The 20,614-nt window shown below is 41.3% G+C and overlaps 2 protein-coding genes across 3 annotated transcripts in view; one reads left to right on the top strand and one right to left on the bottom strand.

The window, feature by feature from the left end:
* Positions 1–566: 566 nt before the first annotated feature.
* On the bottom strand, positions 567–3,151 carry LOC140239929 (uncharacterized). Of its 2 annotated transcripts, XM_072319747.1 has the most exons (3): positions 3,016–3,151; positions 2,366–2,428; positions 567–2,157 (listed from the first exon to the last, which is right to left on the bottom strand). In XM_072319747.1, the coding sequence occupies exon 3, from the start codon at positions 2,134–2,136 to the stop codon at positions 1,459–1,461; it is 678 nt and encodes a 225-aa protein (XP_072175848.1). In that variant the 5' UTR covers positions 2,137–2,157; positions 2,366–2,428; positions 3,016–3,151; the 3' UTR covers positions 567–1,458. The 2 variants fall into 2 exon arrangements, with proteins under 2 accessions (XP_072175848.1, XP_072175847.1); XM_072319746.1 differs by lacking the exon at positions 2,366–2,428.
* A 934-nt stretch (positions 3,152–4,085) lies between these two features.
* Positions 4,086–20,614, top strand: part of LOC140239754 (uncharacterized) — a 32,406-nt gene continuing 15,877 nt past the window's right edge. Inside the window, exons 1-10 of the mRNA XM_072319574.1 lie at positions 4,086–4,102; positions 6,820–7,870; positions 8,542–8,699; positions 9,445–9,613; positions 9,820–9,993; positions 11,222–11,330; positions 11,835–12,241; positions 15,703–15,805; positions 17,190–17,264; positions 19,735–19,803. Of these exons, the coding sequence (XP_072175675.1) occupies positions 6,821–7,870; positions 8,542–8,699; positions 9,445–9,613; positions 9,820–9,993; positions 11,222–11,330; positions 11,835–12,241; positions 15,703–15,805; positions 17,190–17,264; positions 19,735–19,803 (2,314 nt within the window). The 5' untranslated portion in view covers positions 4,086–4,102; position 6,820. The remainder of the gene's footprint in view (positions 4,103–6,819; positions 7,871–8,541; positions 8,700–9,444; positions 9,614–9,819; positions 9,994–11,221; positions 11,331–11,834; positions 12,242–15,702; positions 15,806–17,189; positions 17,265–19,734; positions 19,804–20,614) is intronic.

Below are 20,614 nucleotides of genomic sequence, written 5' to 3'. Positions count from 1 at the left end.
TCATTTCTAGCCTGTTTCTGGACGGTAACTGGATCCCATTTTTATGAGTCAGGCATCATCTCTCCTTTGGAAATTTATGAAGAGTTAAAGGTGCACGGTCCCGGTGTTTTAGTCAAATGCATACGCGGGCGCACGGCGCAAGTTTCCTACAGAGACCTATGCTATTGACTCCTCTTTGGCGCTTATGCTGTGGCCAACTTCCCCGAGTACGAAGAAGTCCAATCCACTGTAGTCAGTGGTCCGATCACAGTTCGGCTCATGATTCGGCTGAGGAGGATGACAGCTTTAGCAAATTTCTTTTGTGATGTCATAATAAGAAGCACATATGCACGCACCCTGGCATTTCTACAGACTGCATGATGCGCAGAGAAGACAACGAAGGCAACGTAACTTAGCAACACCTACGCGCTTTACTCTTGATGACAGCTCAACTTCGGCAATCTTCGTATCAATGCTAACAGCGATCGGCAGTATCATAAACAGCGCCCTCTACACTACCGGGACTATGCACCTTTAAGAGAGTCTAAAAGAAGATGCATCACCTAAAGGAACGTACCTGCAGGTTTTTCTTATAATTTGTAGCACAGTAATTATTCATTGTTCAGATGAGTTTCTAAGTCAGATCAACAAAGGCTAACGTAACGTTTTGTGAGCACCTTTTCATCATTCTTTCTGGAGAGGATAGTCTGTGATTTCAGAATTTGTTATTTCATTGCACTTTCAAAACAAAACCTATGACAACTATGAAAAGAAGTCAAAATTACTTGTCAATATGCCACTGCCAAAAGAGTGAAAACAAAGAATGCTAGAAGATATAATCAGATCTTTTGATCCTCCATATCAGTCAACAAGTACAATGTACTTAGAATGTTATATCCAACTCAATTTGCAATTATTTTGTACCTACAGTAAGCTCTGTCACTACTTTGAGAATACTAAATGTGAATTCAGTTAGAAACCTCTGTGCATGATTCAATAATGCCTCTGGCATCTTTCAGGGCAATGTACGTATTATTACAATTCATTTCACTCAACTGTATTACTGAGGAAATACAAAATACAAATTCCATTTACGCTGTTAAAAATTCCAACATCATTTAAACAGCAACATTGCACAGGTGCATACAAGACAAAACAAAAACAAAATAGATTCAATATCTCTTTGAATTCCTGTTCAAAGCAAAACCATGGTAGTAGCTGCTTGCAGTTGTAAGACACTTCTGTTTTAAGTATCACAAATATTTGGTTTGGAGTCTAGGACGCATCTGCTTCTGAATACCAATATCCATTCAACCCGTTTAGCGTGCAACTTTGGAAGATGACATATTAGCGTGTACCGTACCCAACACTGATGCCAGACACTGACACCTGAATAACTCAATAAACATTTTTTTTTTTTCAAAAAGACAATTCACAGATCCAGTTTTAAGTTCTTTCTTTGGGTTTGCAGCCTACTCTTCAAGAAACCTGCAAGTTGCTGATGAGTTTAGACGCTAACTCAACATCACTGCGATGCCTGCTGAGTCCGTCATCGATTCGTAGCCTGTCCAAATGGAGGTCATCGAGTGACTTTGAGCGGGGTAGAGAGATGGTCGGTACACTTAGTGAGGGAGCCTTCTCGGCTGCTTCCGTACTGGGACTTCGGTATTTCCGCCCGTTCCCATTGTAATCTGTCTGCGGATCGTCAAAAAAGACGTCATCCTCTAAGCTGGTCGAAAGGTATGACTTCATCTTGCGCGAATGGGAGACCTTCGGTCTGTAGGGGACCGAGTAGGGCTTCCTCTGGTACCGACACCGCGGCCGATGAGTCCTCACAACGCGGTGTTCACTTACAAGCGCCGACGACGAAGGATATCCATGGGAGGCACTCAGGCTCTTTTCGGCTTCCATGACGCCGTTCATCTGGCCGCCACCTTTGCTGCTCCGTCGGGTGATCGGGTGACTGCTGCTGGAGAGGACAGAGCCCACGCACGTCACAAACTGCGGGTTCATCTTCACAACGTGAAAGCTTGATGATGGGGATGATGAGGCAGCTGCAGCGCTGGCAGTGGCAGACTTCTCACGAAGGAAATCCCGCCTACTCTCAGTCACAATGCTGAGCATTCCCAGTTCGTTCAAGGCCGAGTCCAACTCCATTCTCAATTCTTGTCAAATGTCCTAAAAACAAAAATATCAAACATTACTTGGCAATGGCAGATAATAACTCTTACACCATGCACGTACACAAACCCACTTTACTTCCCTTGTAAAGTAGAATCTACAGTAGAGGATGAAATCCCATGGAACCCAGTGAAGTGGTCGAACATGAAAATTGGCTGATATCTGCAAGAATCTTCAGGACCAAAGATTCAGGACTGAAGATTACCTGGATGCATGGCCCAAGATTAGAAGAAGAAACTCCCATTCAAAGTGCTTATCTCGATCACGACTGTGGAGACACAAGTGGACATAAATTTACGCATGCATGTAATAAATTTACTAATGGTTAAAGTTAGAATGGTCTACAAAGTAAATACGCCATATATTTCGCGAGTCTAAATTTTCGCGAAATGGTAATTCGCGACGATTTCGCGAGTGGTAAAATTCGCGATCGTGGAGTCCGAAACTGAATAGAGAAGTGTGCACGCATGCCTGCATCACATTGTTTTTGTTTGTGTTTCTTCATGAAATTAAATTAATTGAATGTGACTTCGATAATACTATAGAGAGGTCTAGGCTCTAGCGCTAGACAATAGTCATTGGAGATGTTGTGATCACCTCGAAAGTCCAATCGACCAATATGGGTGTGCTCATCTCATGTGGAAGGACGGGTGCATTTTTTGTACTCAGTAGATGGTAGTTTGTAGCTAAACCAGCAGTGGCAGTGCAGTACGTTACCAATTGGAAATACAGGGCCCTAAATATGGAACTCGAACTGTACATGCCAGCGCAAAGAACAATGCGATTGCATGATTTGATGAACAGACTAACAATAGACACATTTCCACCAAAACAAAATTGATCATAACTTATTACCTCGATGGAAGAAAACAGGCTCGAATTTCTTGACAAATATTGCTCTTCCAACACCATCTCATTTGTCTCTCAGCCACACAAGGTTCAATCGGTTTCACATGATGACTTGCCTTGCCGTGCTTGATCACTCTGCACACCCTTTTGATGATATCGGTACAGTACAACACGCTGCGCCTAGCTCCTATCACATGTGCACTTTCTACCGCACCTGTATGCACAGGGCAAGATTGTCATAGCTGTGTTGATATTCGACAGTCATAGCCACACAAGGCACTGGTTTGATTACGTGCATATCGCGGTATTCCCACGGAGAATCGCGCACAAACGCGAAAACATAAACAACAGTGCACCCTCTACGCCCCATACCAACCCATAGCTTTGGCGGGCAATTGGATTGTACCAAAATATGTAGGGGATGCTACCACTGGTCTCCTACAGGGGAGATCAGTGGATGCTACACAAGAAGCCATATATATGTCTTTCAAGTACCATTTTTAAAATCAATACGAATACGAAAACTGATTATGGTAAATAATATTTTTGATATCTATATCTTGTTTTTATCTCATATGATACTGATTCCAATGTATTGCAACATAATGATAATTTTCTACCCATGAAATATTGAGATATTCCGATGCAAAGGGTTACACAGCACACGATCCTACGACACAGTGCATGCACAGACTGCTTGCGCAGTGCAGTGTGCGCGGCTGCCCGTGCAAGAAGAACTCGGCGATATGCCGCGTTGTTTGTGTTGATGCTCCGAAACTGAACGCTCACGCAACGTACTAACTACAGCACTACATCAATCTACGTGTATCTTGATTGCGTGTTGTATGCATCCGTCGCAGTTAGCATCCGTCTATCGTACCCATATGTACCCATGCTGTAAAATGCAATCACATGTGTACGTAACAAATGCGCATATAATAGGCCTGTAGTACCCTACATGCTTCAAATGCAGTGTTATGAATACGGATTGATCTTTGAAAATTCTTGCGATATGGAATTTAAACTTTCCCAAAGAGCGCTGCATTTGCCGTGAGAAGGTATGAATCCTGTGAAGTCTTACGAAATTTGTAAGGTAAGACTCGTGAGCGTGCAATTACCTTCTTCATAACCAATAACATGTTCAGGCATCAGAGAATGAGTTTTCGTTGTCGCTGGACCGCCTGGACGCTGAGCGCTGATAAACACTGATTGTGATATTGCGTCAGCATGGTCCAGACCATGGCTAGTCGCCAGTCGGTGTTGAACTTAAAAATGGGGTGCTAATTATTCAGTTCGAGATCATTTATTCCTCTATTTGACTGTGGTATACTCACTAGTACTACCATCTAGAATCTACAGTAAATTTACTGTAGATCTAGTGAAACAAAATGGATACGAAAAAGTACATTTAAAGTTTAGAGTAAATTAGACTCTAGGTAGGCACCTACCACATGTTTACGCTTCAACTCAATCGCCAAGTAATTTTAGAGGGGCTGTAACGTTAAACACTAGTCTAAATGTTGTATTAAAAAAGGTTAGGCCTAACGTTAGACCTAAACTGACAAATTAGCAACACAGAGTAAAACCCCCAATTTTCGGCTGGCCTCCAAAATCTGGACACTTGTCGCTTATCATTACAGTTACTAGATTCTACACTTCTCACAAGCCAGCAAAATGTAGACCCTACTGTCATAACACACCGGGCCTAGGTCCTATCACATATTATTATTAGTTTATTATTACTGGCACAGCTCGATCACCTCCAAAAGTCCATCTAAAATCCCAAATTTTGCCATCAAAAACGCAGAATTAGCGCATCTTTTCTAATTTTCCAAAGCGCGTGTGAACAAGGTCCCGTGTAAAGAATCAGGGTCCCTGAAAAAGCGCAAAAAATAACAAATTATGCTGTTCTGTTGCGAGATTTATTGCTTACCGTAAGCTCACAGTGTGAGTGTGAGCTCCTAAAAAAACACATAAAATAAGAAAAACAAAATCTGCGTACATGCCGATGCATTGAATAAATCAGCAAATGCACAGGGGCTGAATGAAAGGGCAGCTGAGGGTTTATGACGTAACAAAGGCTTCTGGTTCTGTATTGGGAAATCGGGCGATTTTTCAGTGGGTGGAAATCACTGATCTCTATGGAAGAGCAAGATCACGGTGGAAAGTAGCTGCTTGGTGGAGGTCTGCGCTCTCAGAGTGCTTCTCTAGTTGATTAATGAACTGCCCCTGTTGCATAGGAACCTGTCCTTGTAGCAAAAAGGAATAGATGGCATACTTGTGTCAGTGAAATAGACCCCACCACTGCCTGCCTGTTCCAGAGACTCCAACCCCACGCACCTTCTGATCGGGAGATTCTCCCGCCCGTAAACCCCTAGCAAATGGGAGACTCCAAAGCGCGAGCACAAAGCGCGAAGTTCTTTGCGGCCGGGGTCCAGGGCCCACAGGGCCCTGGAAGCTCTAGGGTTCTAGATTCTCTCTCGTGCTATCTCAGACTTATTTTTCAACATAGGATATTACCCGGTAAGTAAAAAATCATTTCAAGCGGGAGACACAGCGCCAGGACGGGAGAAATTAAAGGACAAGTTCACCTTCATAAACATAAGGATTGAGAGAATGAAGCAATATTAGTACAACACATCATTGAAAGTTTGAGGAAAATCAGACAATCCGTTCAAAAGTTATGAATTTTTGAAGTTTTTGTGCAGTAACCGCTGGATGAGAAGACTACTGCAGTGTATGAATAACTTAGATGTCACATGCGTACAACAATATAAGGAAAATATAAAGAAAATTTCACAAAATTCCATCTTTTGAAAAAAGTACACATTCCCCTGACTCGTTACCGACAAATGTTATGAGTAATGTTATTCCCCCTGCCTTAAAAAAGAGGCAAGTCAAGTGCTCTTTTATTATGCGAAAAAGTGAAAATATGTTGAATTTTCTTTTACATTTTCTTTATACTGTTGTACGCATATGACTCGCAAGCTGTAGTAGTCTCCTCATCCAGCGGTTCCAACACAAAAATTTTAAATATTCATAACTTTTGCATCGATTGTCCAATTTTCCTCAAACTTTCACTGATGTGTTCTACTAATATTGTTGCATTCTCTCAATCCTTATGTTTATGAAGGTGAACTTGTCCTTTAAATCTCAAGCGGGAGAACGGGAGATTTTGCAAAAATGGGCTTTCGGCGGGAGATCTCCCGTCGAAAACGGGAGAGTTGGAGTCTCTGCTGTTCTTACTACATCTACAATGGCGGCTGTCATGTTTATACTCGTGAATTCAGCCCCACTGTGTGGCATTCAACAGTACATACACAGTGGTGGTGCAGTTGGGCTTCCCTCTTTCTTTCACAGTACAATACTCATGAATGTGTTAGGTGCAACATTTGGGCTAATCTAAGGTTCTAACTAGAATCTGAATTCTACTGGTCAGAATCTGGATTCTAGTCCTAGACCTAGGACTCCTAACCATATTCATTTCATAATCCATATCTTCATTGTTGTTAAAATGTGATGTTTGTGTGGGAAATGCTACCGTTGATGTACGAAGACGTAAGTTCTGATTCATCCAGCCTCCATTTAACATTCAAATTAAGGCACAAAATTAAACCAGTGCTGCATCGGGATTGGATGAGCTGACGAAGCGTCCAGGACATGAAGTCATTCTCACAATTCAACAGTAAGTCCAGATGCAATGATTCAATTTTGTGCCTTAAATACAAACATCTCCAGATAATTGATATTTTGTTCTGTAGTTACTATTTAAACATTCTCTTGTCATCCTTGTATTTTTACGTGCCCCAGAATGGCCGATCAGCAGCAAACAGTGCAGGATAAAACTGACTCGGACACACAAGAAACAGTTGATAAAGCAGATGATGGTGAAGTCAGTAAGAAAGATGATAAACTTGAAGCAACACAGGAAAATTGCATGCAGGGGTCCTCAGAAGGCGAGATTAAGTCAGCACAGCCAGAACCAGGTGGAGGCTCCGATGTGGAGATGCTAGAAAGAGATGATGATGAGGACTTGAGTGACGATGACGACATCGACCACATGCTGATCGCTCGGCGTACCGACTCCAAAGAGGATGAGCCAGAGGATGCAACAGAAATGGCCGAGAGTGTTGATGCACCCCAGCAGGCCCCACGGGCACAAGATAGTAAAGAAATTGCTGCTGCTGTTGCTGCTGATGTCAATAAGGGGTCAAAGGTCAGGGAAGACAGGAGTGATGAGTTTGAAGTGAAGGTGACTCAGTTTGTAGAAGAGCAATCCACGGGGCTGGAGATCGCACACAAACCAGTCACTGAGCCCTCACTTGGCGAAGAGAAAAGTTTGTCTGCGGAGAGCGGAGATGCGGTTGGAAAAGCAGGAGACAAAAGTGATGCTACCGGGGAGGATGGCTGTAACACCACTGAGGGCGCTTTGTCGCAAGATGCCCACACATCTGGGACAGACCACGAGGAAGCAATATCGGGCAGTACCGGTCAGGCAGTGCCTCCAACCTCAGAGGAGAAAGAGACCCTGGCGTCACCGTCTGTCACAGAGTCAAGCGACTCCAGCTCAAAGCTTCCACCCTCCCTGCCCTCCTCCGGCAGTCAGAAGCTCGGAGGGCTTCCGTCCTCACCCAGCTCGAGCGACCTGAAGCCATCAACGCCCAGCACCCTCTCCAGCCGGAGCAGCACCGCAGAGAGCAACGACGAGAGCAGCGGTAGGACGGACAAAGAGCCGGGGTCCAGCAGCATCGTACGCTTCATGAGGACCTCCACCCGCGAGAGGCGGGAGAATCGCGAGCAACGGGAGAGGCAGGAAAAACTACTGAAAAGTGAGCAGAGCCGTCAGCAGAGCAGAAATAAGGCAAGAGAATTGTTTCGTTGTAGTGCCTTGAATTGCAAAGTGGTGATTGTCTTGGGCAGCCAACAATAAGTGTCAGACTAGGAATATTCTTGAGTACAAGAGTTTGGTTGCCCAGTCTTGTAGCTTCTGTAAAGTGAATTATTTCACACATGGCGCAATTGAATGATACCATTTCTTACTGTTTATGCCATATATTTAGCGAGTCTAAATTTTCGCGAATCGGGACTTCCCGAAGATTTCATGAGTGGTTAAAGTCCTAATAGTGGAGTGCTGTACTAAACAGAGAAATGTAAAATTGTGCATCACATTCGTATCGGCATCAGAGTAATTATTTTCATGTGTCTTTAATTTTGAGAATAGCACCTGACTAGCGAAATTCACGAAAATAAAAACCTCATGAAGTATTCAGCGTATACAGTAACAATTGACTTAAATCAAACACAAGTGAACAATCTACGGTAAAAAAAAAATAATAATCTTTGCACGTTTCCTGGCATGGTATTTTGCAACATGTATTTTTATTTTTATTTGTCAGTTTAATATTTTATAGGTAGCTCATATTCAATCATTTGAAGGGATTCAGTTCAAGATAAACCTTGCCTTCTGTTGACAACTCAAGCACAAAGAGTTTACATTTCCTCTTTATTTCAATTTGTTTATTTGCTCTACAGTCCCAACAAGATATAGCTCAGAAACGTCGAGGGAGCCAGCGCACGCCACACACAGAAGAAAAGGTGACGCCGCCCAAAACTCGGGGCAAGATGGTCCGAGCTGGCTTCGAGTTTGTACCGGGGTTCAAGCTAGAGGCCATGGACTATCTTAACAAATGGTAAACCATCCTGTGTTTGGGACACCATTGACACTGCAACGATTTGAGTCGATATTGCGGTCCCATTGCTTTCTTTATATTTTCATATGCTGCCTTTGATATAGTGCAGCAGATAGTGTGAAAATTGGAGTGAATATTTACCTTTTTTTTTTTCATTTGCATTTCATTTTATTGTTTCTGCATGGTACCAGTAATCAACTATGATCACTTTCGAGAATATAGACATGGTTCATCATTATTCATGGCTGATTTTTGCACATGAAAGGTACGCAAATCATTGTGATAGAGAACAGAGATTAATTATATCTGTTCTCTGTACCGGGAAAGAAAGAAAATCAAAGTACCTTACAGGAGGATCCCCAGTAAGCCGAGCTTAATATTGGGGCCTCATTAAATGCACGAAGAAATAAATAAACAGTTTTAACAAACTATCCATGTGCTTAACTACAACAAAAACAATCTATTTCACACAACGAAACATACAAGGTCATGTACACAGGTGATTCTGCATTGATAGGCTTAGAAATAATAATGTTTTGTCTCATATTCGCAACTACATTGTACAGTACGTATTTTGATTGTTTTAACTTTGAATTGCTCTAAGAATTGTATGCTCTTTAATATCGCATAAGCGTTTTCTGATTATCTCACAAAAAGTTAAAACCTGAATCCCCATCTCAACTAAAACTATACCATCCCTTCGATAATGGGCGCCTGTGTTGCTTCCGTGCATCTCTGCATCCAGGTATCCGGCCAAGATAGTCCAGGTAAACGAGGACACGAGTCAGATCCTGATCCACTTTGAGGGCTGGAATTCGAGGTACGACGAGTGGGTCCATTACGGCACCCCCAAGATTCGCTCGGTGGTCCGGACATCCCACAGAAAGGATGGCTTCAAAGAGGAGCCAGCAGGGGTAAGACCTTCTCTATAATCCCGAAACTTCATAATCTAGAAAAAGATTGACAAAAAAAAAAAAAAAAGAACAGCAAACAAGATTTGAAATATTTTCTGAAAAATCATAATACAAAATCAAATACAAAATCATGATACAAAATCAAAATAAACAAAACAACAACAAGCAAAATTGAAAGGTTTTCTTTAAAAAATGGTTGAATCCAGAATTACAGGTGTGGAGATGAGGTGCTGGCAAGATGGTCCGACTGCCGTTACTATCCGGGCAAGATCGTGGGCATCAACCAGAACGGGTCATACCGCATCATCTTTTACGATGGTATCGAGAAGAACGTCCAGGGGATCAACGTCAGGGAGATGCCAGAGCAGCTAAAGCAGCAGGTGAGTGGGGTGATCCACAGCTTGACATTCTAGCATGTTGCATGGGGGGAGATGGCCATTTGTCAAGGCCCTCTTGCTGTAATGCACAAGCGAAGCGAGCGGAACCAAGCGTGACAACGCGGTTGCCTTTTGAAATCTGCTTCACACATTATCATTCATGACAAATGCTCCCTGCATCCTTCGTCTCAGCATTGTCCGGCCTGTTCCATGGAGGTCTGTGACATCCATTCGCCATATGCAAATCGGGCTTGGACAGACAGACAGACATGCAAATTGATCAACTTTTGCTCCCAAAATCGGGGAGCAAAAGTCGGCCTTGGCAAAAGGCTAGGGGGGAGAAGACCCCAAATCTCCAAATGGTGTGTGAAGCCTTCTGCACGGAGCACCAAGTCCTTCGTGGGGAGGGATCTAGCCCTAGGGCATAAGAAGCTCTCTGATATTTATTGTGGCCTCGTTTTTGAACATTTGACCAAATTAAGAATAATAGAAAATAATAAAATAAAAATAATAGAAAATGAAAATAATAGAATGAGATGAAGTTGTATTATTTTGATAATAAGGTATGTTTTGAAATGAAATATATGTATTGCATATTTTAATTTGTTTGTGTATAAATGTATCTTTGGTAAATTTGTTTGTGAGTACGTAACTAACCGAGTGTGTTTTTTTTTACAATGTATGATGTATTTACATGTTTTTCTGTATTGTCCTTTGTCTTTGCCTTCTGCCTCCCGTTCAATCCAGGAGACAACCTAGGCCTTTCATGTTACATTGTTTATTGATATAATAAAGAATGCTGAACAACATTGTAAGCCAAGAATATAAGGCTTCAGCAAGATTTTCATTAAGTTTGTGGAAACATTTCATTTACATGCAAGTTACTTGATTTCTGTATGTCATCAGTTCATGACATGGTGTGCAAAATGCCTCCCAGTTTATGGGATGTTATGCAAAATTTCAGCATGTCCCCTCGACCTCCTAAAATCCCTAGGAGACTGAGGTATGTATGCATTGTTTCAGAATAGTTGGGAACTGATGTCAGTGAGTGTGCCAGTTTGAAGTTTTATGTGGTGTCAACATTTTTTTGAAATAACAGTGCTGAAGGGGGGGGGGGGGGCAAGAGAAGAGCCTATAATTATTGGTGAAGGGGGGGGGGGTAATCAAACTCTTCATCGGTGGAGGAGGCGTCAGTCAAACTCATGTTTTATTGCTTGACCCCCCTCTGAAGGACTTCTTCAGCAACCTGCAAGCGCAGATTGAGCGAGCTCAACAGAATGCAGCCAGGCGGAGTCAGAACCGGCAGCGGTTGGCTGAGAGAAATGCAGCTCAAAAACAAGGTGAGTGATTGCTGTTCCCTGGGTAGGGGTGGTGAAGGAAAGTAGGGAATCCAGCTAATAACAAATGCCAGAGTTTTCGAACTCAATGCAAACAAAGTGCCCCATTTGCACACTTGTTCATGCACATTGAAGTGGATGGCTTGAGTGGAGAGTAGCCAAACTTTCCCATGCAGGATTCGATGAGTTGATTAGTGTTGAAATTGTAACTTCTTTCGAGCTCTATGATCTTTCTGTATGGAAGATTTGTGAATTATCATGGATTTGAAGTGTTAGGCAGATTTTTGTGTGTGCATTTCAATTTCTGGGAATTCTCCAGACGGGAAAGAAAAAAAGTAATTTGCCGCAGATTGTTATCCACACAGTCCTATAGTTTCTGCGACATGCTGTTTTCCTTCAGTTTTCGTGTAAGAGTATTGATTTATATCTTTGGATGGTGCAGTATGTCTTGAGATATGCTTGATCATAACCCTTTTCTTTGACCTCTGACACTTGGATCTTTGACAGCTGCTGGTAGTACCAACACCAGTCCATCAGAAGACCGAAAACGCCGTCTCTCATCGACATCCTCGTCCCCAGCCCCAGGGGATAGGCCAAAGCGAGCCAGGGGGAGCACAGATGAGATGAAACCTGCTCGCGAAGGTCGCGAAGGTCATGAAGGGGTCAAGAGGTCGCGTGGTAGCAGCACCAGCAGCCGCGACGACGTCAAGAAGTCGCAGGGGCAGGAAGAGAGCAAGCAGCCGGTGACGAGTGCAGAAGCAGTTCCGCAATGGGAAGACGGTGCCGGCAAGGAGAAGAAGCCCCACGTGAGTCTTCGTGGGGGGGTCGCCAAGCCGACGGAGGTCAGGCGGGGTCACTTTCTCATGGGAGGTGGAGGAGGAATAAAGAAGAAGGAGGAAAGGACCAGTGTGCGGGTGAGCTGCTCCTCTAGCTAGCTCTTCTGTGGTCAATTTCCCCTCCCCCTATCCCCAAACAAACAAACAAACAACAAAAATGAGAAAGCCAAAAAAATTACCAAAAATTTGCAGCAAATATCATAAAAAGATAACTTTGATGCAGCTAAGGCATGAGTCAGATTTGTAATGTACTGAATTATTGTTGTATTTCTGATTTTAAATGCCTTTAACTTGGATTTCCAGCTCTGGTGAATTTAAAGGCATAATTTACCATTTGCAGATGAAACAAAAACCCAGCATTAGTGCTTTAAAATAGTTCTAAAATGTGAGTTAGGGATAGAAACAACCACTGTCAAAATTTGAATCCGTATAATCGATGTTAAGTGTTGTTAAATACACAAAATGTGAACAATAGTTATAATAAAAATATTTCCAGACTAAACCGTATACAGTTACGGTTTATTGAGAAAAACCCTGATATCTCCTTATATTTTAGGTTTTATTGCAAATATTTCATATGGTAGGATGTTTTATGATACAACAGACCTACACATATGCATCAAATGTGATATCTTGAACATTTTTGAAATCACTGCTCCCAAAGATAAACTGGACCTTTAAAGCCCGCCGCACACTATAGACCGATTCAAGCGACTGTTCATGGAAGTGCGCCCTCTTAAGGCGACGCCATAACTGGGGGCCAAACAGGCCGGGTCGGCAAGCCCCCTGCGTGCGTGGCAAGGGTGCCAGCGGCAGCCAGTGCTCTAACCACCCGGCGCCAGTAACCGGCCAGCTAGCTATCTCTGGCGCTGGCAGCGATCGACACATCTGGCTTTGTGACAACTAGAGTCTACATTTTTTTTTTTTCGCAAGCTAATTAAAAATTAAAAAAAATTAAACAACTTATACCGACTATGAGCGAATGGGTAGATGACATACGGCTGTAGCCAAAACTTGAATTTCAAGGTAAATATCGGTACGATCCGTGAATGTTTGTAGACTCTATTTCTTTGGCGATGACTTGGGTATTCGCGTGTAAGCCCCGTATATTCACATTTGTGTATTAAAAGAGAATAAAAACCGCTGGGGAGTATTATTGCTAGGCGCAGGCAGACGTCTTGCTAAGAAGCCTAGGCTGTTGACAAGTTAACTGGTATAATTAAATACAAATAATGATTAAGAATCTTGAGCTAGATATGGTGCAATAAATTGCAAGCTATCAGTTAACTTAACCTTTTTAGGGCACGCTTTTGCCTTTACTCGGGAGTGTCGGGCCAGCAGGGTAGAATCTGTCTAACGTTAGATCTTGTCTAGAAATCTAGGCAAGAGTCCAGACTAGATGTAGACCTATTGACTTCTAGAACCCTACATCCTATATCATTTTCGGTCGTCGATAACTTCAGGCAAGCCTAACTAAGTAAACCAAACGGAATATAAATCTAGGCGTTTCTAGGCCATATATGCCTAACTTACGACTGCAACCAAAACTTCTACTGTTTTAGGTCTAAGTAACCTTGCATAACATCACGCTAACGCCTATACATTGTATTATAATCTACAAAAGTGATTTTTAAATCATACTTTCTTAGTATGATTATGAAACGGATGTTTGCCACCATCCATGGTTTGATATTTATAAGTATCACTTTATCAAAAGTCAAATTCAGAGTTCCAGGCCAAAATTGAATAGGCCTATGGTCAATTCAGTGCTGAACATTGAAGAAGTGAAAGCAATATAAGAATTTAACGAATCTTGAAACATTTTATTTAGCTGTAGTGTAGGCTGTAAAATGTTTGTCATAATAGTATAGTCTAGCCAGGAAGTGTATTCTAACTTTGGCAAGTAGGACACCAAGGATAAAAAAAAGTGAATTTTCAAATTCTTTGATCTAAACTTGTCTTCGAAGATGAACAACATATTTTACGAATAAAACATGCAGTGATAACCTAATTAAATAGAGAATTTAGTAGACATAGTTTGTTTTGAAATCTCTGGATTTTTATACCGTTGTATTTCACTTAATTGTCTTTTGCCTTAATTTATCATGCGTCAGCGGTGTCTGAATTTCACACACTGCCGTGCAGCTTCCATTTCCATTTTTTCTGTTATTTGTGCACCTAACAACTGCACAATGTGTTTTCCTGATCCTTCCTTTGAAGCTTTCAAAGTAGATCAATATGTCTGAATCACTCAATTTGTCCAAAAGAAAGGCATTAAAAGCCGCTGAATGACTTTTCCACAGTGAGTAAACAATCACAATATTAGCGCGGCGCCGGCGGTCGCCGGCCGCGGCGCAGCAGCCGCGCCCGGCTAACTATGCGCGATGGGTACGCTAGGCTGCTGAGCTGCAAGTTCAACTCGCTGGGTAGCTAGCTCGCTGGAACCCCCCGTTGGCCCCCAGTTATGGCTACCGTTATAGCGCCGCTAGCGGCGGTAGGTGAATAGGTCATGGAAATTGAATCGGTCTATACGATCCGACCGGTCGTACGACCTTAAGACCGGAAGTATGATGTCACCAGTCTTGCCAGTTTCAAGTTTCCAGTTGTACGACTTGGTCTTACCGCCAGTCATAGAGATTTAACATGTTGAATTTCCACAACTAGTTGTGGGCTTTTAGCCAATCACGACACAGTATTATGCAAAGAGTACAGAAGCGCGCACAATGCACACTGCGTGCGCTTCTATACTCATTGGTAACCTTCTGAAGCCAGAACAATGGTAAAACTAGTTGTAAGGTCTGGTCGTATAGTGTGCGTTGCCATGTCATGTGACCTGGTCTTATGGTCTTACGGTCATATAGTTGCGAGTCGTATAGTGTGCGTTGGGCTTTAGTTTGGCCTGAATGAACAGTAACAGTTGCATGAAATTTGAAGAAATCAAAAAATTTGTTGCTTGTAAGAGAATATATCAATATTGAAACCACGACTCTTGTTACATAAAACCTTACACTATTTGATGCCACTTTTGCCCTTTTTTCGTAGCAGATTTCTGAAATCATAGGGCAAAGTATTCTGCATGCCATCTCCATTTTTTAATGTCTCCATTTATTTCACAAATAAGCCAGCTTATTGCTGAAATTCTAGCTCAGTGCTTGAACTTGGATTTCAAGTGGACAAAAGTTTACCAAAATGAGATCAACTCGGGACAAGGACAGTCCCGATGACAACTAACCGAACCCAGGTTTAGATACAGAATTCATAGAAGATGGTGAATTCAAGAACATAATAACACGCTACTGAAGCAACTACTTCAAACTTGTAGTCTGTATAATATTTTCTGCTCTCTAGTAATAGAAGTATAGTGAATAGCAATGCTATGTGTGATGTTGATAGACATGCAGTGTACCAAACTTCAAAGGGAAGTCTTTGGTCACTCATGTGTGGTCTGCAGATGATCAGTACATGTATTGAAATTTTGGTAAATGGCAGTGTCATGGCATAGACCAATTTTTACCCCCTCCCCCATTCCCTCATGGCAGATTGGGGTGAGCAAACCAGTGCCTCCAGCACCCGCTGCACCACCTGTTCAGCCAAAGGAGACCAGATCAGCTACAGCAGCAGCTGCTGCCACAACAAAACCAGGTATATCTAGCAGAGAATATTATGTTTTCGTTTCTTTTTGTGTCTTTTAAAAAATTATTTCTCCCATCTTCTTTTTCTCTTTACTCGATTATCATGCAGCAAAAAATGTATGGATGCCAGCAGCCATGCACTGAATGGTCTTCGTTAGCGTGATTTCATAAATCTATTTGTGTACAGTAAGCACAACACCCAGTGTGGGCATCCATGTTGCAGGACACAGCCATTCATTTGTGTACATGTGTGTATATATCACTGTACTTTATTTTTGCATGTACTTGATATTGTTTACATTCCTTGTAAGAGTGCATCTTGCAAATTCTTAAGCTTTTGTAAATGACAGGTGCTGAAGTCAAAGTAAGGAAAAAAAGAACAGTAAAAAAAGAAAAGAAAATAAAAGACATTGTTTGATGGGGCAATTGTCTAGATTCTGTTGTGCTTTATGCCGCTTTACAGAACATAAATGACAAGTATTGGCTATGACTGGTAGGCCATAAAAGGAATTGTACAGAAGGCTATTGCACTCGCTTTCCTGTACTGATTATTCCAGATTTACAAGACCACATGTCACTTTTATTATTTACTTTTTTCAGCAAACAAACATTACCTGAATTCAATATGGCTATAGAAGTATTGAACTTACTGTATCTTCATGTTTTACTGTTTAAAAAAAAAAAAAAAAAAAAAAAAATGCATGCATACATGCACTGTCCTGGTATGTCTTGAATTCTATAATTAGCGACTGATTGAGTAACTGTCGGTGAATGTGATGAGATGTTTTTGCTGTAGTTCAAGTCGTTTTGAAAGTACTGTTCTGCCTGAATGGTATTGGACAGGAATATCATACACAACAGCCACTTCCATCAATTACTCATTCAATTTTCCATAATTTTCATTGTTAAATAAGTACCAAACAAACAAACAAACAAAAACAGATTTGAGAGTAGAGCTTGGTAAGTGCCACCTAGGCAAACATAGAGCTGAAAAGATGAAATTCGCTTGAGAATCATCATTTACATTTTTGTTGCAATGATTTAAAGACAAGATTTGTACTGAGTTATGAGTGCACAACTTCCATTGGAAACCTGACATGTATTGGAATTCAGAAAGGACAAGTATGTAATATTGCAATGGGATGTTCTGCCTTCAAAAACTGTTCTTTTGTTATTTTATATTCTGTTTGCTTTTCTTTTGGGGGGTTATGTTCATGTAAGAGCACTTTTGGATGTATATGTCATGAATCATCATTCATGGAACATTTGTTTTTATACAACATTTGGTATTGTCACCAAAAATTTCACCATATTCCCACAGTATTTATATTGGCATCAGATTCATCCATACAAACATCCTATGTCTACATACACTCCTCTCTCTGTATTCCTAGCACCCATGGTACCAGAGAGAACGGACATTACCCCTCCAGCTGCCAAAGAGGGCAGTGTTGACACATCAGACCCAAGTACGTTTCCTCAGAGGAACAGAGCCCCTCCCTCCTGCCCTCATGTGTGATTGTTTTTGGTGTTTTTTTTTATTTTTGTTTTTCTGGTTCAGTTTCCAATTTGCAAGTCAGATTGAATGAACCTTTTGTTTTTAGTTCACAAGCTCATAATGCATCATTGATCATACCCCATTGTTTTTGTTTGTTTGTTTTTTTGTTTGTGTGTAGTTTGCTAGTGTCTGGAAGTTCTTACATTTAAGTTGACTCTTCAGTTTGCCGCATTTTATTTGTTTGTTTATTTGCACCTTTGATCCATATCACGTCACATCCAAATTGTAACATTTCATTTTAAATACTATAAATACTATAAGTATTTATAAGCATTTTTCTCTCTATGTATCCGTGAAGGGTAGGGTGAGAGTAGTAGACAGCCACCCTTGTCATATTTATGCATAGTCTCTCACTCCGTGTCAGATTTCTGTACAGGACATTTGGCCTTTCCATACCCATACCCATCCTGTATATCTGGGCACTTGCGTTGTCATAATTAGATGCGCTTCCATCGTCACTAGCTTTTTGTTTTTAAAAAAAAGTCACATCATCAAAAAAAAAATTTTAACCTGAGATAACGATTGCAGGAAAATAGGCTGTGTCACTCATGAAGTGATATACCAAGATAGAAACTCTCAATGGACACATAGAAGCAAGCCTGTCCTTGTGGCCACCTGTCTTCCCTTTAGCAGTCAACTGTCGTCCACCACCACCATCACCCCCCCCCCCTCCTTCTATTGGACTGTGTTGGGGGGGGGGGGGGCTGAAGTGTACAGTGTAAGAGGTCAATTTACCTCAGTCAAGCATGTTTGTCCTTTAGTTTTATTTCTTCAATTCATATCCTCATATGATATTTTCAGATGTTTTATCTAACTTGATTCCCAGTTTCTGATGACACTGTATTACAAGTACAGAACATCTTGAGTTACTTATTAATGTATTGGCAAAGGATGCGGATGTAATAGGAAACGTCAGTGGTGTCTGTAATTAATGCAAATCACACTAGCAATCAATCACATCTAGCAGAAGTCAGCTACATGCGTCATGCAGCACCGAGTCCATCTGAAATCAGAGAAGTGACAAAGCAGTCATGGATCCTTCGCATTTCTCTGACAAGTTTCTGCTAACCATTAAGCACCACTAATGACTGCAACTAATAGCTTTGGTGTCAATCCAGGGATTGGTTTTTGTGTGCGTGCGCATTTCTGCTGGCAGATGTTCTATTGTTTTCTGCTGATGATAAACTTTGTTACCGTAGTAGAAGCAGGAGACACTTTGGTCCCTCGCCATGACTTGATTGAAGACTAATCTGCTATAAATAGTCAACCGCCCAATCTTTCTTTAAGTTCAAATAACAAACCGATTTGTACAGCATCCAATATGAGATATGATAATGGAAACCTCAAACATCACATGCAGTATGTGGGACTAAGTAAAGTTCTATGGACAGATTTGCGGTGTACTGTATGAAATAGTACATGGCTTTGGTGCCAATAGATTACTCCCAATTTGTGACTAATGTATTCCACTGATACCTATGAAGGTGAATTTCCCTCTTGTGTATATTAAGCAGTGTGTATCAAGTGTTTGTTTGTTTTTGTGTGTTTTTGTCGGGGTTGTTCTTTTTTTTTCTTTTTTCTTTTTTGAGGGCATGGGATATGCGAGGAGATTGAGATGGGGCTGTCAGACCGTTGTTGGGTTTTTTTTTTCCCATTGATTATGTGATCTTTCTTTGCCTACATCACTAACCACATCATGCCCACATAAGTTCCCTTTGAAGCTAATTGTTGTATGGGATAGGACAAGAATTCACTGGATAACTGACAAGTTGTGCCATTGCTCCATCCATTTTGTAAGTGTTTCTTTGTAGGAATGTTAACCCTTTTGGCTCTTCCCTGCACTTTTGTAGTACTTCAAGAGTATTCCTCTGTACATTATTCAGTGTACTGAGTTGTTGTCCTGTGATATTGTTACATAAATAGATTGTAATTTCGTTTGCTCTAGAATAATTGAAGTCACTTTGGACGTGTAGTTTAGTGCCCTATAGATGTGGAAGATTTCTGCTGTATTCATGTGACATTTTTTTTTTTACTTTTGAGTATGTACCAATGCACCAGCTACATTCACAGTGGAGGATCACCCCCCCCCCCCCCCCACCCTTCAAAAAACAAAAACAAAAAAGTAATCAGACAGATAGAAATAGAAATGTATTTAAATTCAGTGATCACACTACTACCCCACCATCCTAACCTGTACGCATTCAGTGAGTATTGATTGTGAATTGTACTCGGGCCTGATTGTTTTCATACCACAAATCATGGAATGATGTGGTGTTCAACCCTATGCAAGAAAGCATTTTTAAAATTGTTTCCTGCTCTGCTTTTCTAAATGATGTTGGTACGTGTAGTTAAATTTTGGTCTCCATCTGGTGCCGTTTCAGGCAAGACAGCCACACCTACAGCATCTACAGCTCCACAGACCCCTACCCAGCAGCCAAGGGCAAGACCAGGTTAGTTGATCTCTGAACTTCGGACTTTGGGAGTGTACGAGATAGAACAATGCTTATTATTTTTACCTCCACTAAAGAGGTGATGCTTTTGGTGGCATTTGTTTGTTTGTGTGCAAAATAACTCAGAAGGTTGTGAATGCATAGGATAAAACTTGCAGAAAAAATGGATCATGATACCAGGAACAGATGATTAATTTTTGGTAGTGAGCTCGGAAATTTTTATGAATTTTTGAAGGATTTTTTCAATCTTTTGGCAGATAGAGTCAATGAACTTAAGCATTCAAGCCACACATATTTGACGTTTGCATTCGCGCACTAAAGTGCGTGCTCTGCTCAGGCGAGGCGCGATGCAGCTGGAAGCTCATGACATAAAAGGTTTCTAAATTGAAAAATGGGATTATTTTCAGCATGCATGTATGTACATGTACAATGTATGAGTGGAAATCACTGATCTCTATGGAAGATCAAGATCAGTGGTGGAAATGAGCTGCTTAGCAGAGGTCTGCGCTCTCAGAGTGCTTCTCTAGTTATTATTGTAATATCATCATATTTTCATTATTGTCATCACCACTGCCACAATCGTCATTAGTGATCACACTTCTACCCCACCATCTTAACATGTACACATACACGTGTTACACATTCAATATTGACTGTGAATTGTATTTAGGCGTGAGGATATCAATAGTACAGATTATGGAATGATGTGATGTTTAAAGGCATAATTTACCCTTTGCAGATGAAAGAAAAATCCAGCATTAGTGCTTCAAAATAGTTCTAAAATGTGAGTTAGAGATAAAAATAACCAATG

Source organism: Diadema setosum, chromosome 16 (genome assembly GCF_964275005.1).
Source record: "Diadema setosum chromosome 16, eeDiaSeto1, whole genome shotgun sequence".
In the NCBI taxonomy this organism is placed as follows: domain Eukaryota; kingdom Metazoa; phylum Echinodermata; class Echinoidea; order Diadematoida; family Diadematidae; genus Diadema; species Diadema setosum.
The sequence above is the reverse complement of the archived record's forward strand: the minus strand, read 5'-3'. Positions and strand labels throughout refer to the sequence as shown.

What these genes read in the sequence shown, in the direction of transcription:
- LOC140239929 (XM_072319747.1), bottom strand. Translation starts at nt 2,136, where the DNA reads ATGGAGTTGGACTCGGCCTTGAACGAACTGGGAATGCTCAGCATTGTG.